Source organism: Perognathus longimembris, chromosome 5 (genome assembly GCF_023159225.1).
Source record: "Perognathus longimembris pacificus isolate PPM17 chromosome 5, ASM2315922v1, whole genome shotgun sequence".
Classification (NCBI taxonomy): Eukaryota; Metazoa; Chordata; class Mammalia; order Rodentia; family Heteromyidae; genus Perognathus; species Perognathus longimembris.
The window spans coordinates 41,651,096-41,665,193 of record NC_063165.1 but is presented as its reverse complement, the minus strand read 5'-3'; the positions used below and the strand labels follow the sequence as shown (position 1 = coordinate 41,665,193).

Here is a 14,098-nt window from a genome sequence, read left to right as displayed (position 1 = left end):
GAGAAAAAGAAAGAGAGAAAAGGGGGGACTCTGGAGCTGAAAAGAGACAGAGAGGCCAGAAAGAGCTTGGCAAACCAACCTTTGGCATGGTGACCAGGAGGAAGGTTCTGGTAGGAGTTTGTCTCTGAAACACTGCCTGGAGTCTGCTGCCCTCTGAAGGCTCCAGGGAATAGTGCAAGGCCACCGAGGCTTAAAGAGGCTTGTCCTCAGATGTGCCATGTTGCTAGAATTCCTTTTATACAACCAAAAAGGTATTTTCAATTAATAACAACAGAGCTTGAGCTTTCCTCCTTACTAAAAAATATATACTCACCAAAAAAAAAAATGGGGGTTATGGAGCGGCACCTGTGTATGTCAGACACACTAGCGCTGTTTTAGTGTTTCCAGGGAAAAAAAGGGGGTGGGTGGTTTTAAAAGGGCCTTGAGAGAGGTTGAGACAGGAAACGAATTGCTTTGGAAGACAGTGAGCAATTCTGTCTGTGCTGTTCGGAATCAGCCCAGTGGTAAAGATGGTAAGTAAAGCGGAGTTAAGAAAATGAGGGATTGAGCACAAAGGGTTGGTTTTCAATATATCCTGTTTGATGAGATGCCCCTTGTGGAAACCAAGGGGCAGGGTGCAAGATGTCAGGTAGAAAGGAGGATTCAGTTCAAGGTAGGAAGCAATGACACTGATAAGAACAACAATACCACTCCTTTGTTTTCCTTTGCCTCTCTTTGAGAAAAATAGCTGCACAAAGGAGTTTCAATTTAATATATGCATATATGTATACTATGCATCTTGGTAAGCATTACCCCTTTCATCATTCTTCTCCCCTTCTTTCCCATCCTTTCCCATCTCCTCACAACCTTACTTCCATTTTCATATATGTACACTATATTATGTCTCTATTTTCCATTCCTCTCTCCCACCATCCCTCTCTCCATTCATTTACCCCTACCCCTTCATTTAACCCCTCAGTCAACATATGTTTTAGCTACCTAGTATTCATTTTGTTAAACCCATGTGTTAATTATTCAGAGGGATTACACCGTGGAATAACACTCCCTATGTGTGCCATACTTTGGTCTGTTTGATAACAATATAACTTCAGCAATGTTAAAATCAAAGGACATGGGTGGTTTCCCATGGACTTAAACTTAAGAATGTCCTTCATTTCCAAACCTCACATCTGAAACTAGTGTAAGCCTTGTCTACAAGCATTACAGTTAACCTTTTTTTCCCTTCTGGATGATATTTTTCACCGATGGGCTTTGACTATGTACATGAATTATGAAGACCAGCCTGGTCCTTCTATATGAAATGGTACTGTAAGGTCCTTCCTGGAGGGCTCCATGTAGCTGCCCCCACCTCATTAAGTCTCCACCCAGTTACCTGGGTAACCAGCAGACCTGGAGGCAGTTACCTCCCCTTTCCCTGAGGTCACATCCTAATCCACCTGGCCACACCCCCCGCCCCTGCCCTCGATAAGGCAGGGCTGGGTGGGGGTCGCCCCTTATCTCCCTTCTCTCCCTTCTCTTCAGCTATGCATCATCTCGGCCACAGGCCAGCAGTTCGATAATAAACTTTCTCTCCTGCCTGGATATCACGTGGCGTTCTCCTTTACTGGCTACCTACTTTAAAAACCTAACATATATGGTGCCTTGTGACTCGGGAAGGGCTTAAGAGTCAGGACAGGGGGAATTCCCCTCTATTTTTCTCCTTTTTCTGGGAGTATCCCCAGTCCTGCCGGCTCTTTTTCCGTGAACCGAACTGCTGCGAGACACCACGCGGGACTTTTCACCAGTACCATTGCTGGCCTCCACATCCACATCCTCTGTCCACACCACTTCTCTACCCTGGTGAGTGAAACTGCTGCTGCTCAGGTTCTCTGCAGCTTAGTTCGCTGCTTCTGCCCTTCTGCCCGCTGCTTCTGCCCGGTAAGCTCTCATCCACTCACCAGGCCACTTCCCTCCCGTGCTTTTTGGGGTTTTGCATAACAGTCACACCCAAACAGGGAAACTGCTAGCACGCCCCTTGACAGTGCAATGAGGCCTGCTCGAAATACTTGCACGGATACAGTTTCTGCCACTGCAATGGTAAATGGTCAGAAGTTGCTTATATTCAGGCTCTCTCTCTCTTTCTCTCTTTTCCTCTTTCTCTTCCTTTTTCTCTCCCTCTCTCTCATCTGCCTGCTTGCTTACTTTATAAAACTCCAAGTCATACCATCCTGATAATGTGCCTTGCTAATAAAGCTGCCTTTTTTCACGGGCCTTCAAAACTGAGGCTTGACCACCAATGTGCCATGTCAACAAAGATATCTAAAAGTTATTTTCTGTAGCATTGACCACGTGGTGGATATTGGGCTTAACAGGCACCAGCTCAGGCGCCATTATGGCATGCTATGTGTCCTCTGTTAGTGTGTTTGTGTCCTCCTGCCACCCCCCCCCCAACATGGCATCCCACTGGAGTTTATCAAAATATGGTTTCTCCATTTTATAATCTGAAAATTTTTGTTTGCTAGCAAAATTGTTTTTCTAACCGACCATGTGGTTCTAAAACATTGTGCAAAAAATGTCATTTATTATTCAAATTCCAGAAGAGTCAACAGCCGAAATTCATTTTTGCATGCTGTAAAACCTATGTGCAAAGTATATATGTATGTTCCATGTGTGTATGTCTGTGTAAACGTCATTTGTTACTGAAGTCTCAGAAACGGGAATTGAAGAAACAGTGTAGGAAGAAGATGGTATGGGTATATCTTAAATTCATACAAGACAAAGCTTGTTAAATTGGTGTACAATTGTTGGCTGTGACTTATACACTGATGTAAAACCAGTATGCCATTCTTTATATGTCCTCCTAGCTGTATATCTGTGCTAAAACTCATCACATCTACTGGGTTTTGTCATTGCAGAATTCTGGCAAGTATTTGTTGGTCAATTCTTGACAAGGTCCCTGCTCAAGGATGACATGCAAATGAAGCATTCCATATATTTTGGAATGATACAGAGAAGATATGCATGACTGGAGCGAAGGGAAAGAAGGGGCGACCCCCACCCAGCCCTGCCTTATCCAGGGCAGGGGCAGGGGTTGTGGCCAGATAGATTAGGATGTGACTTCAGGGAAAGGGGAGGTAACTGCCTCCAGGTCTGCTGGTTACCCAGGTAACTGGGTGGAGACTTAATGAAGTGGGGGCCATCTACCTGGAGCCCTCCAGGGAAGGAACTTACAGGTACCACTCTTAGTAAATGACATTCATGGATTCAAAGAAAAAACAGTGTAGATTGTAATGTATAAGAGACAAGAACTTAACTGGGGTTCAAACAATGACTACTCTCAGCTCCATTTCATTTTACTAACTCACAGTTCTTAAATGACAGCTTTGTATAAGTTTCTGCCTCACAGTATAGACTAGACAGTAAATTCTGGGAGGACAGGAACCAGGTTTGTTTAATTCCTTAACTCATTCTGGCACATCATAGGCACATAGTAAATATTTGTAAAATGAATATATGAATAAGTGAATGATGAAAGGGAAGGAAGAAGGAAAGAATGGATGAATACAGGAAGTATAAAAATAACTAAAACATTTCCTTATCCTTAGAGAGGTTGCTATCTTAGAAATGGAATAAGCACATAAATAACTGTTGCTGAAATAAAATTTAGTGAGTAAAATAAGATTACTAAAAAGTAATGGAGGGGCTGGGGATATGGCCTAGTGGCAAGAGCGCTTGCCTCCTATACATGAAGCCCTGGGTTCGATTCCCCAGCACCACATATACAGAAAATGGCCAGAAGTGGCGCTGTGGCCCAAGTGGCAGAGTGCTAGCCTTGAGCAAAAAGAAGCCAGGGACAGTGCTCAGGCCCTGAGTCCAAGGCCCAGGACTGGCAATAAAAAAAAAAAAAAAGTAATGGAGGATTTCAGAGAAAGAGATGAGGAGGAGAAATACTATGAAGGAGAGCTGAATCAAGACAACTGTAGGATAGAGACAGAGTTTAGTAAGTAGAAAGCATAAGTTTGATTTTTCCACAGGCAGATATGGGAATAAGATGTTGGATAAAGACATGGTTGGTACACACCTGTAATTCCAGCATTTGGGAGACTAAGGAAGGATTATGAGTTCCAGGCCAACCTAGGATATAAAGGCAAAACTCTTGTCCTAGAAAACAAAGTATGTGCAAAGCAAGAAAGATAACCTGAATAAAGGTATAGAGCCCTGTATGTAGATTCAGGGCTTTCTGGGGATATTCGAGAATTCTGAGAGTCCCATGTGACCAATACATAGAACATACAAGTTGAACTAGAGCACCAAAGGAACTGACCTTGAGTGTCAAACGAATGTGTTCATCTCAGATTTAATGACGCAGAGAAGCAAGGCTAGAGGAATCACAGAGGCTTGTGTGCCAGTTAGAAAACAGTCTTTCAGATAAAAAAAAAGAGAGAGAGATCGTAAGATGATTACACAGAACTGGAAAGGAATCACAGACGTGGAAAATAGGAGACAGGAAGAGAACAGGATTGCCAGGACACAATGTTTAACTGGCTAGCAGGCAGAGAAAGCCTGAGGTTTCCTCCTGGCTGCAGATGCAGTGATAGAAATGGGGACCCTCGAGGAAGCACTAGTCTTCACAGCAAAGGTTGTTGGCATATTTACCCCTATTTGGGGTTGAGAGCCTTCATCTTGTGTCATCCACAAGCCACAGTTGCCCATTCCCACCCAAACTGCACATACTTCCAGCCCTAGCTGTGTCAGTCAGCAACATGCTGCTGCACAGTCAGGATGCCCATTCCCGGTCACACGCTATTTCTAGTGTCCAGATGCAAGATGCCCTATCCTGGCTACGTGCCAGATATAGGATGTTTTCCCTGGCTACAAGCCAGCTATAGAATGTCCTGCCCTGGCTGTCTGATATCTCCAGTATCCAGCAGTGACTACAAAAGATTTCCTGCTCCCAGCCCCATCTCCCGCCTTCAGCCTCCTTGATACTATATAACTACCTCCCCTGCCTGAGAGCAGGCTGCTACTCTCTATCCCGCAAGAGCTAGCCTGTCAGCTTCTGCTGATTAAAAAAATATATATTTTTTCCTTCTAAGTGATTGGGTGTCCACATGGTTTTCTGGGCCAGTGCTTACAGGAGGGAGCTAGACTTTGGAGACTGATTTTCTTAAACAAAAGCCCAGAATATCTTATTTCTGGAAGTCCAGGAAGATACTCCAGGTTTGGGGGTTAATTCTATAGTCACTCATTCAGCTATGGTTAAAGGATTGTAGTTTGTTGTTTCTCTTATATTGCTGAAAAAAGATGTCTGAAAGTTTCTCTTCTATTCTAATCTTTACCATGCTATTTCTGCCTTCTGCCCTCTGAAGGAACAGATTTGATTTCACAACCTGTTGGACCAAACACACAACATACTAATCATAACACCATATTCTGCGAGGGCAGATTTAACTACCCAGTACAACAAATTATAGAACGAAATATTCTGTATAACACGTCCAATGCCATGCTCATAGAAACAAGAGAAGCATGGAAACAAATCTACTTACAACAAATTATGTACCACACATAATCTCCTCTGAAGAATATGCTTTCTCTGCTTACTCTCCACATAGTGAGATAGAAAAAGACACAAAGACAAGAAAACTGCAGACATGTTCAAGAACTAGTCATTCATTTCCACTGAGGTCTAATGTCTACATATTGTAAGCTCATATATTAATTACTATCAGTTGTATTGTTCTGGGGAGAGAAGCCCTGATTGACTAACAGCTGAATTAATCCAATTCCTGTACCTATAGCTGAACTTCCTAATCTTAACCCTAAATAACAGTTACATTCTAATTCCTTCCATTCACATCTTCCTCTCCTACTCAATGTACCATCACACTCCTAAACTCCAGAGAGGACAAAATCAAAACACAAAGGAATTTTAAGCAGAAGCAGAGTGGGATCCATTTCTGGGTGATACCTTCCCTCTTTCACTTCTAGGACTTATGGGTTCTTATCACTTTTCATTTCACCTCCATCATCACCCCCTCGCATCTGTACAAGTTTTGCAAATTTAGATGGTAATTTGAAGTTATGTATTCATTTGAAAGAAAAAAAAAAAGCTTGTTAACAGCAAAAAAGTTGAATGTTCCATAATGTGTTCCAGGAAATGAAACTTAAAGCTGGAAGGAACCGTTAAGGCCTTCTAATCTGAGACCTTTATTTTACAGATGAGGAAACTGAAGCCCAGAGAGGTGAAGTGAGGTGCCCAAGGCCACACAGCAAATTAGAGGCACAGCTAGTACCATAGCTCAAGTCTCCTGACTCCCAGTCCAGTGCTCCTCCCATTACTCCACGGGTCCTGTCTCTAAGCTTCCTGACAAATGCTAGAACGGTAAACCTCCACTAGTATTTTTCCAGACCATGTTAAAACTCTAAAGGGGGTGGGAGGGAGGATGCTTTCTTGGATAATGTCAGCCATACGTAGCTCAAGCTGTCTAAAGTTCTGGGACAGGGTCTTTTTATACAGCCAACAGAGTCCAAATGTGGTGCTGTTTGCTTGGCCCATATGCTTTCATGTGTTCCCAGTTAGGCCATTACTGGAGGGGAAAAAAAAACAAGAATCAGCTTGTTTTAAAACAAGGGACATACTGGACTCCCTCCCATCCCCCTTCAGAAAAAAAATCAAGTTATCTTTAACAGATTCTAAAAATGCCTTTTCCCAAATATGCAGTCAGTTCCTTCAAAGGGCCCTTTGTTTATTTTCAGGAAGAAACCCAAGACAGCTGAAAACCAGAAGGCATCTGAGGAGAATGAGATTACTCAGCCGGGAGGATCCAGCGCCAAGCCGGGCCTTCCCTGCCTGAACTTTGAAGCTGTTTTGTCTCCAGACCCAGCCCTCATCCACTCAACACATTCACTGACAAACTCTCACGCTCACACCGGGTCATCTGATTGTGAGTACACCAGAGGAAGGTGATGGTGTCTTCGCAGTGCTTAGAGTAGTAGTGCTTCTCTCCCAGGGCCTGGCTGTTTTACATTCAGAGCAAGCTGCTTGCATTTGGTCTTCTAAAGTAGCCAAAAGCAACGTGCCACCATTTTGATTCAGCCATTTTATATTTTCCAAGCGAGATTATATTTAAAAGGCAGGTAACCAGCCATTTGGCTTCAAAAGTCTGATTAATTACAAAGCCATGCTTTCTTTCATAATTTTAACTCAGAAAAAGAAGTCACATTGCTGCTTTCTAATTATCCTTCCTCTGAATAAAGGCACTTCCACCACTATTAAATGAAACAACCAAATATGGAACTCAGGCCAGTTAAACACAAGGAAACATCCATTTTGAAATTACCTCACACAAGTCAGATTTGTATTAGTTATTGGAGTCTCATGTAGCTTGGCTGAATTTCTGTCTTTCCAGTTTTTAATTTATTTTGAAGTGGTTAAAGGATAGCATAAATTTACAGAAGAAAAGAGAATGGCTTCTAAGAATTCAAAAGCCACCCAGACATCACATAGCCAATAAGAAGTCAGGTTAAAAATATTTTTTAATTAAAAAAACTGCCTGAGGGCTAAATTTGGAAATGGGCAGCTTAATGAGATCGTCACTATTGAAATCACTGCTTTGCTGTTTATTTTTGCCATCTCCTCACAAATCTGGAAGTCACTTCTTCCCTCCTATTTTGAGAAAGTTGATAAATCACGTTAGGAGATTTTTTTTTCTTTCTTTCTGAAACATAACCTGATACCTCAGAAACACATGTGTGTTGACAGTACCATTCTGAAAGAAAATTACTTTTAGTTTTAAGACAACAACTTCTGAACTGATCTCCACACAGGATGTGTGGGAACCGGAGGAAAAGATGGCATGTTCTTTAGAATAAGTACAGTAAGTCCAAGAAAGTTGTATTTCAAAAAATCCTGCCCTTTTTCTCCTTGCAAAGATGAAGGTTGTTAATTAGGAAATGAGATTCTAAACCTTTTTTTTGTTGTTGTTATTTCTTAAGATTCTGGGAAGAGGGCTAGGGGTGATCTAGGAGATTCTATCCACTACTGCTTCGTCCTAGTCATCTCTGTCTGAAGGGATGAGACCCAGGCAGGGAGGAGGTGAAGAGAACTTTTTCTACAGATGCCGGGACAGAGACGCTATGCTAGCTGTCATGCGGAAAGGGGAAGGGAAACGAGCAGATATCAATCTCTACAGCCTGTGTGAGTTGAATGAAGTTGTGGCTTTTACGGAGACATACAAGGGTCAGAAACAGGGCCTGTGTTCTCTAGTCTGTCATCATAATCACATCTTTAGACTTCCTTGCCTGGCCTTCTCCCACCTAATAGTAATTACAGGAAGAATCAGAAAATAGCATGCCAGCGTGCCTGGTGCCATGGTGCACATGGTGCCTACCTACCAGGAAGGTGGCCTGTGTGTGATGAAGGGTCTGGAGCTTTTGCATACAGACCTGCATGGCTTGGCTTTCTGCCATGCCTGATGGGGTAGATTACACAGTATGGCCTTCACCCAGAAATCTCTTGTTACAGCAAAATGAATATTGCTGGACAGAAAAAGCATTGAGTTTCATGTATCATACTTTTCTATAAGCATCCTCCGGCCAGGCCTTGCAAGTCTTCCAAGCACACACAGTTAGAAGAACAGTGGGAGGATGCGGGAACCATAGACTGAGAAGAAGCCAGCAGAGCAAACCTCAGTAGGGTGTCTGAATGCAGTTGGAAGGAGAAAGAATGGGAGGAGAAACCTAATCTCCAGCTGTTTAGAAAGTCATTTTGATTTTGCCATTAAGATGTGTAAGTCTTTTCTGCTCCAACCTGTTGTTTAAATTGATTATACATTTCTCTAAACGTATTTGGATCATAGTTTGTCCTGATTTGAGCCTACACTTAGAAGAAAATTGTTTTTAGGAAAGATTCACAGAAATCTGTCCATTTGGAGATTGCTTGAGAGAAGACAGGAAAGAAGTTTATTTTAAGCTGTTAAAATTTTTGGATGCTCTTCTTGCATTCAAGAGTTTTGTTTTTTTAAATGTCATTCTTACCATAGATTAATTTAAAAGCCTAATTTCTTTAAGGTAAAACATTCAGTTACTATTTAGAACTAACAGATTTGGGGCATTTAAAAATAGTGCCCTTGACTTGTTAGTCTCTTTAGCTTCAGGAACATTCCACCCGTGTGTGGTGCCTGAATTTCACAAGTGCCTGAATTTTTATAGCACCTTTTTATTTGTCATGTGTTTAGCAAAATTATTCTTAGTCATGCCTTAATGCCCATTCTCTGTCAGTCGGCATGATTCTTCCCCATTTGCAGATGAGAAAACTGAGAAAATTGGCACCCAGGTAGATGAATGAATGACTTGCCCACAGTTAACTCCTTTAGGTACTGGGGTGTGTTTATAAGTTTGCTCTCCTTATGAGCAGCCCAAATCCTCTGTTCAAAGAGATGGCATCGTGGCTATTTATAGGGATGTTAGAAATGTGTAACTATTCCTATTGGTGAATGGGTTGTAAAACACACACTGGATAAATCATCCCCACAGAAGGAGAAGTCATCTCCGCTATGAACCAGTGAGGGTGCACAAGCCACCGAAGGACTCAGGCCAGGCTTCAGAGCAAAGACCTTACATTCTCAGAGCAGAGCTACTTAATCTGCTGAGCCACTTCAAACTTGGCAAAAAGATCCCAGTAATATTCAAAAAAAGAAGGAATAGAATTGAGATATGTGTTCTTTTCCAAGACAATGCTGTTAACACTGAAATGCGTGCTACTTTGCAATATACCCCACTAACACAATTTCCTTTCAGCAATATTCCCCCCATTACCTCCTAGCTTGTCACCTCTACATCATTTCTAAAAATGTAATGGCAAACAAATTCAGATGATGATAATGGTAGGCATTAAGATGAGAATGGGAAGGCAAAGGGTAGAAAACTCTAGGTGTTTGACAGGGTAGTTAACCACTGAACAGGCTGAGCACACACTGAGCCAAACTCTCCCTTCAAATACTTAAGCAGGACGAAACCAAGTCACTAGAGCAGATGAAGCTCTCCATATGAAAAACCTTCCTTGACAACTATCAAGCTGTAGCACATCACAGTCATATTCATGTGATAGACGCCACCAGAACTTGTACTTGCATATTTCTTCCATTTTGTTTTTCCCTCAAATATGGCTCCATTTGAAGCGAGACGTGAAGCTTCACCCTCTGGCTACTCCTGTCTTCCCTGGCTGTCGATCCACCGGATCTGATGTCTTTCCTTTGGGTGGAAACCGATCATCTGTGGGGACTTACCTCCCCGTGTTTTATGCTGGACTCAGACAGTCTCATTTTTTTTGTGTGTCCTTGCCAAGATGCATTTACGCATTAACAGTTTTTATTTATTTTTAATTTAACCTTTACACGTTACCAAACTGTTGTGTGGGTGGGTTTAAGTTTAGCCCAATGCTGCTGGGAGCCGAACGCTATCGAGGAGACTGTGGGCTCTTCCTTTTCCTCTTTTTTTTTCAGTCCACCTTCATTGACCTCTTCTCTCCCACCCACCCGCCAACCCCTCCCTTCACCCATCCAAGTCCCTGTGGTTAAAATTTTTAGTACACTTGGCTCATTTTGAACTTTTAAGCAATTTTTGAGAGAACAAAACAAAGAGGCTTTTTTATGGCAAACTCCATTAATGCCACATTAAGGCTGACATTTTAATTACCCCCAAGTCAGGAAATGCAAAGTTCAGGTTCCCACAGCAACAGAAATTGTCCCCTTGAGTGTGGCATCACAGCAGATTCTTTCGTTCTCCGATTACACAACACCGGTGGTGGGGACATTGTTTTTATCCACGTGTGTGGAAAGGAGCAGAGCTGTAATCCTTTGTTTCTTTCTCTGTAACTACAGTTGAGGATATGGGACTTTAGCTTCCCTCCCCAAACCATCTATATGTATTACCCTGAAATGGAAGACTATTATAGCCCTACATGTGCACACGGACAGAATTAAAGTTGCTGTGGGAACATTAACTCTGATTTCCGGACTTCCGTGCCAGTCACATTTAAACCATAATGTTGTAATTTTTGGCATGTAATAAATGTGCATTTCATGTACACAGACAGAAAGAAGCATAAAATGTATTTTAAAGAGCAATTAATTACTAACTTTGTGATTAAAAAACATTTGGTGCATGTTCCTTCCCATTTAGCATCAGCTGCTGGTCTTAGCCAGGCCTAATAGATGACATACTGTGTCTCCTCCTGGATCTCAGATGTACTTACTGTATGTTCCTGTTCTTCTAGATAATTAATTCCCTTAGTAAAAGCTGTAGGGGGAAAACAAAATGGAAGGAATATGCAAGCATGTAAATAGGGTAAAGGACATTTTGAAGGAAGTGATTCATTTCTGCAAATAAACCTCTTAGTCCCTGATAAAGAGCCAGAAATCTGCTAAGTGGGTGTAGACAAAGGTTTCTGGCCACCTTGGAGCATCTGGTCCGGGGCCATAAGAACAACTTGAGAGAAGATTTCCCCCACTAATTCCACGCATGCCCAGTAGAGGAGTGATTTCACTCTGTGATAACTTTTTGGAGCTTTAGGCTTCAAGTTATTTTACTCGGCAACATCTCTCTTGTTTATATTCAAAGTGGAAAGGATAAACTGTAGAAAATCAGGAGAGAGGGGAGCTTTACCAGAGAATCTTGCTTTAGAGAGTAGTATTTATTTCTTCCTTTACATTTCAAGCTGGTGGTCCAATTTGTGTTAGAGGAGGAGGTGTCTCAGAATAACAATTTGAACAGGTTTGAGAGTGAAAGGAATTAGTGATACTCTATATGGCACAGCATTTGAAATTGTGAAGACTGCATTGTACTCAAAACTGGATGAGATTGAAATTTTACTTAAAGGTTATAGCTTAAACTCTCAAGTAAGGCCTTTTGAGAGACCACTCAGTGAAGATCCCTGTTGTATTTGCTCATTCTCTGCTGTCATGCATTCCTTTTTGCTCAGTTTGGTTGCATATGGTATTTAACCTTTAAGAAAGAAACTTCAGTTTTACAAGGCTCTGATTTGCTTTACTTGGGCTGTCTCTATGTGTGAATGTATGTCTGTATGAGTGAAAACTGCTCAAGCAAGTTTGAAGGTCTCTGGCAAATTTGACTGCTTGTTCAGAAGTTTCCAATCAGAAAGCTGATTCAGTGTAAAACCTTCCAAAAACTTCCTGAGGCACCTGTTCACATGAAATGATTGCATTTCTGTTGGAGGTGCTCAGAAGGCAGTGTTTATAACTGAAGAGCTCTGTTTGGTGTGCCAAAAAATGAAAAACATTTTGGCCCCAAAAAACTTCCATAAATGTTCAAAATGTATAATCAAACAAAAGCTTCATTTGGATTCAAATGCGTGTATCTCAGCAGATGTGTCTAAACTAACTGGAATCCCACAGGAGCAGCTGAACTGGATTTTGGTATGTCTTGATAACGAAAAGAGTTATTCTTAGACTTTGGAAGGACAAAAATGGTCCATCTGTGAAGGACCATAATAGAGACATAGCAAAAAACAGCATCCTCTGAAAGAGTTTATTTATGGAATTTAGGACAAGTTGGACCATCCTGAAAACATTTTGGGGTCACACTAATTTGCAAAAGAAATGTAGCCAAAATGAAATGAACTAGCAAACACAGAGGGTTATTATCCTATGGCTTTAGATGATTAATTTTCTAGTTAAGTTCCATATCATGGCTCAGCAGCAAGTAGAGCATCTTGTTGCGCCTAAGTATTTCACATTCCTTTTGACTCCTCTGAGCCCCGTAAGGAATCCTGTGTTTATCTTCTTCATTGCTAACAGTTTCAACTGTTTTTCTACCATTCATTAAGTAAACCTCTTACCTGGTAAGCATGGATTTCATTTTGTTAAGGATAGTCTCCTTCTTTGAACAACCACCTTTCTCCCTTTGAATTACTTCATATAATCTCTTTGGAATTATTTTTACCTTTTTTTTTTTTTTTGCCAGTCCTGGGGCTTGAACTCAGGGCCTGAGCACTGTCCCTCGCTTCTTTTTGCTCAAGGCTAGCACTCTACCACTTGAGCTACTAGCACCACTTCTGGCTTTTTCTATATATGTGTGCTAAGGAATCGAACCCAGGTCTTCATGTATGTGAGGCAAGCACTCTACCACTAGGCCATATTCCCAGCCCTTTGTTACCTTTTATACTCCCTGATTTAGAGATTTTAGTGCTTAGTCCAGATGTTTGTTAGGATGCCAGTTGACATTTTTGCTCTAATTTCCTAGACTTTAAACTTATTGTATTTAGGGACATACTTTTTAAAATTAAATTTTAATCTTCCTCTTCTTTTAAAATTGGTCCTTTTTATATAAATTTCTTTTCCTCTACAACACTAACATAACTATGCCTTCCCTGGTCAATTGTGCAGTAATTTCTTGTGTTCAGTGTTACTTATTCATGTAATCATTTGCTTAGCTATTAGTTTAGTCCTTGATGAAATGTTATAAACCTCTGCTTCTGTACCAAGACCTGTAGCAGCAGGAAGAGCTCCCCCAGAAAAAGATGAGGGAGAAATAGGCAAGTGTGAAGTAGACAAGAGGAAGAAATGAAATTCTGTGAAAAGGGAGCAAAAGCACAAAATAACATGGAGTTTTCAGAAAACAGAGTAGCTCCATGATAACACTGAGACCTTATACTTTGCCTCATTTTAATCACAGACAAGCTCCACCTGGGTAGCATTGCCTGTTGTTACAATTCAGTTGAACTGAATGACTTGTCTATTTCAAAGATATTTGTTTCCATATTAAAAAAAAAAGCATGATTCCCTATTATTTGTGCATTGGACAGAAGTGCCTTACCCTCCACACAGTCATAGAAGAAAATACTCTAGGTAACCTAGTGATGACTTGTTGATAGCCTTTCTTATGAAAAGGGTTTATTCACAGGGCCACATTGGGACTCTGTCACTGATTCAGTCTCCCCAGACTTCCAGCTATCTGTCCTCTTGTGGCATCCTCTCAGATCCCTCGATAAATCTAGTCTCACTGCCCATTGCCTCAAGTCACGCCATGCCATATTGCTCTCCCGGCTCAGGATTCTCCTAGTGTAATCATAGGGTAGGATTGCTGATTTTCAGGGTTC

The 14,098-nt window shown here is 41.5% G+C and overlaps 1 protein-coding gene across 27 annotated transcripts in view; it reads left to right on the top strand.

Moving 5' to 3' along the window:
- The window catches only part of Zbtb20 (zinc finger and BTB domain containing 20), a 748,243-nt gene that overhangs the window by 674,708 nt on the left and 59,437 nt on the right, over nucleotides 1–14,098 (top strand). For 24 of the 27 annotated variants that reach the window (XM_048346657.1, XM_048346652.1, XM_048346655.1 and 21 more), the window contains 2 exons: nucleotides 6,201–6,364; nucleotides 6,739–6,926. In XM_048346657.1, coding sequence (XP_048202614.1) covers nucleotides 6,354–6,364; nucleotides 6,739–6,926 — 199 coding nt within the window. In that variant the 5' untranslated portion in view covers nucleotides 6,201–6,353. The remainder of the gene's footprint in view (nucleotides 1–6,200; nucleotides 6,365–6,738; nucleotides 6,927–14,098) is intronic. The other 3 variants (XM_048346676.1, XM_048346675.1, XM_048346677.1) reach the window with 1 other exon arrangement.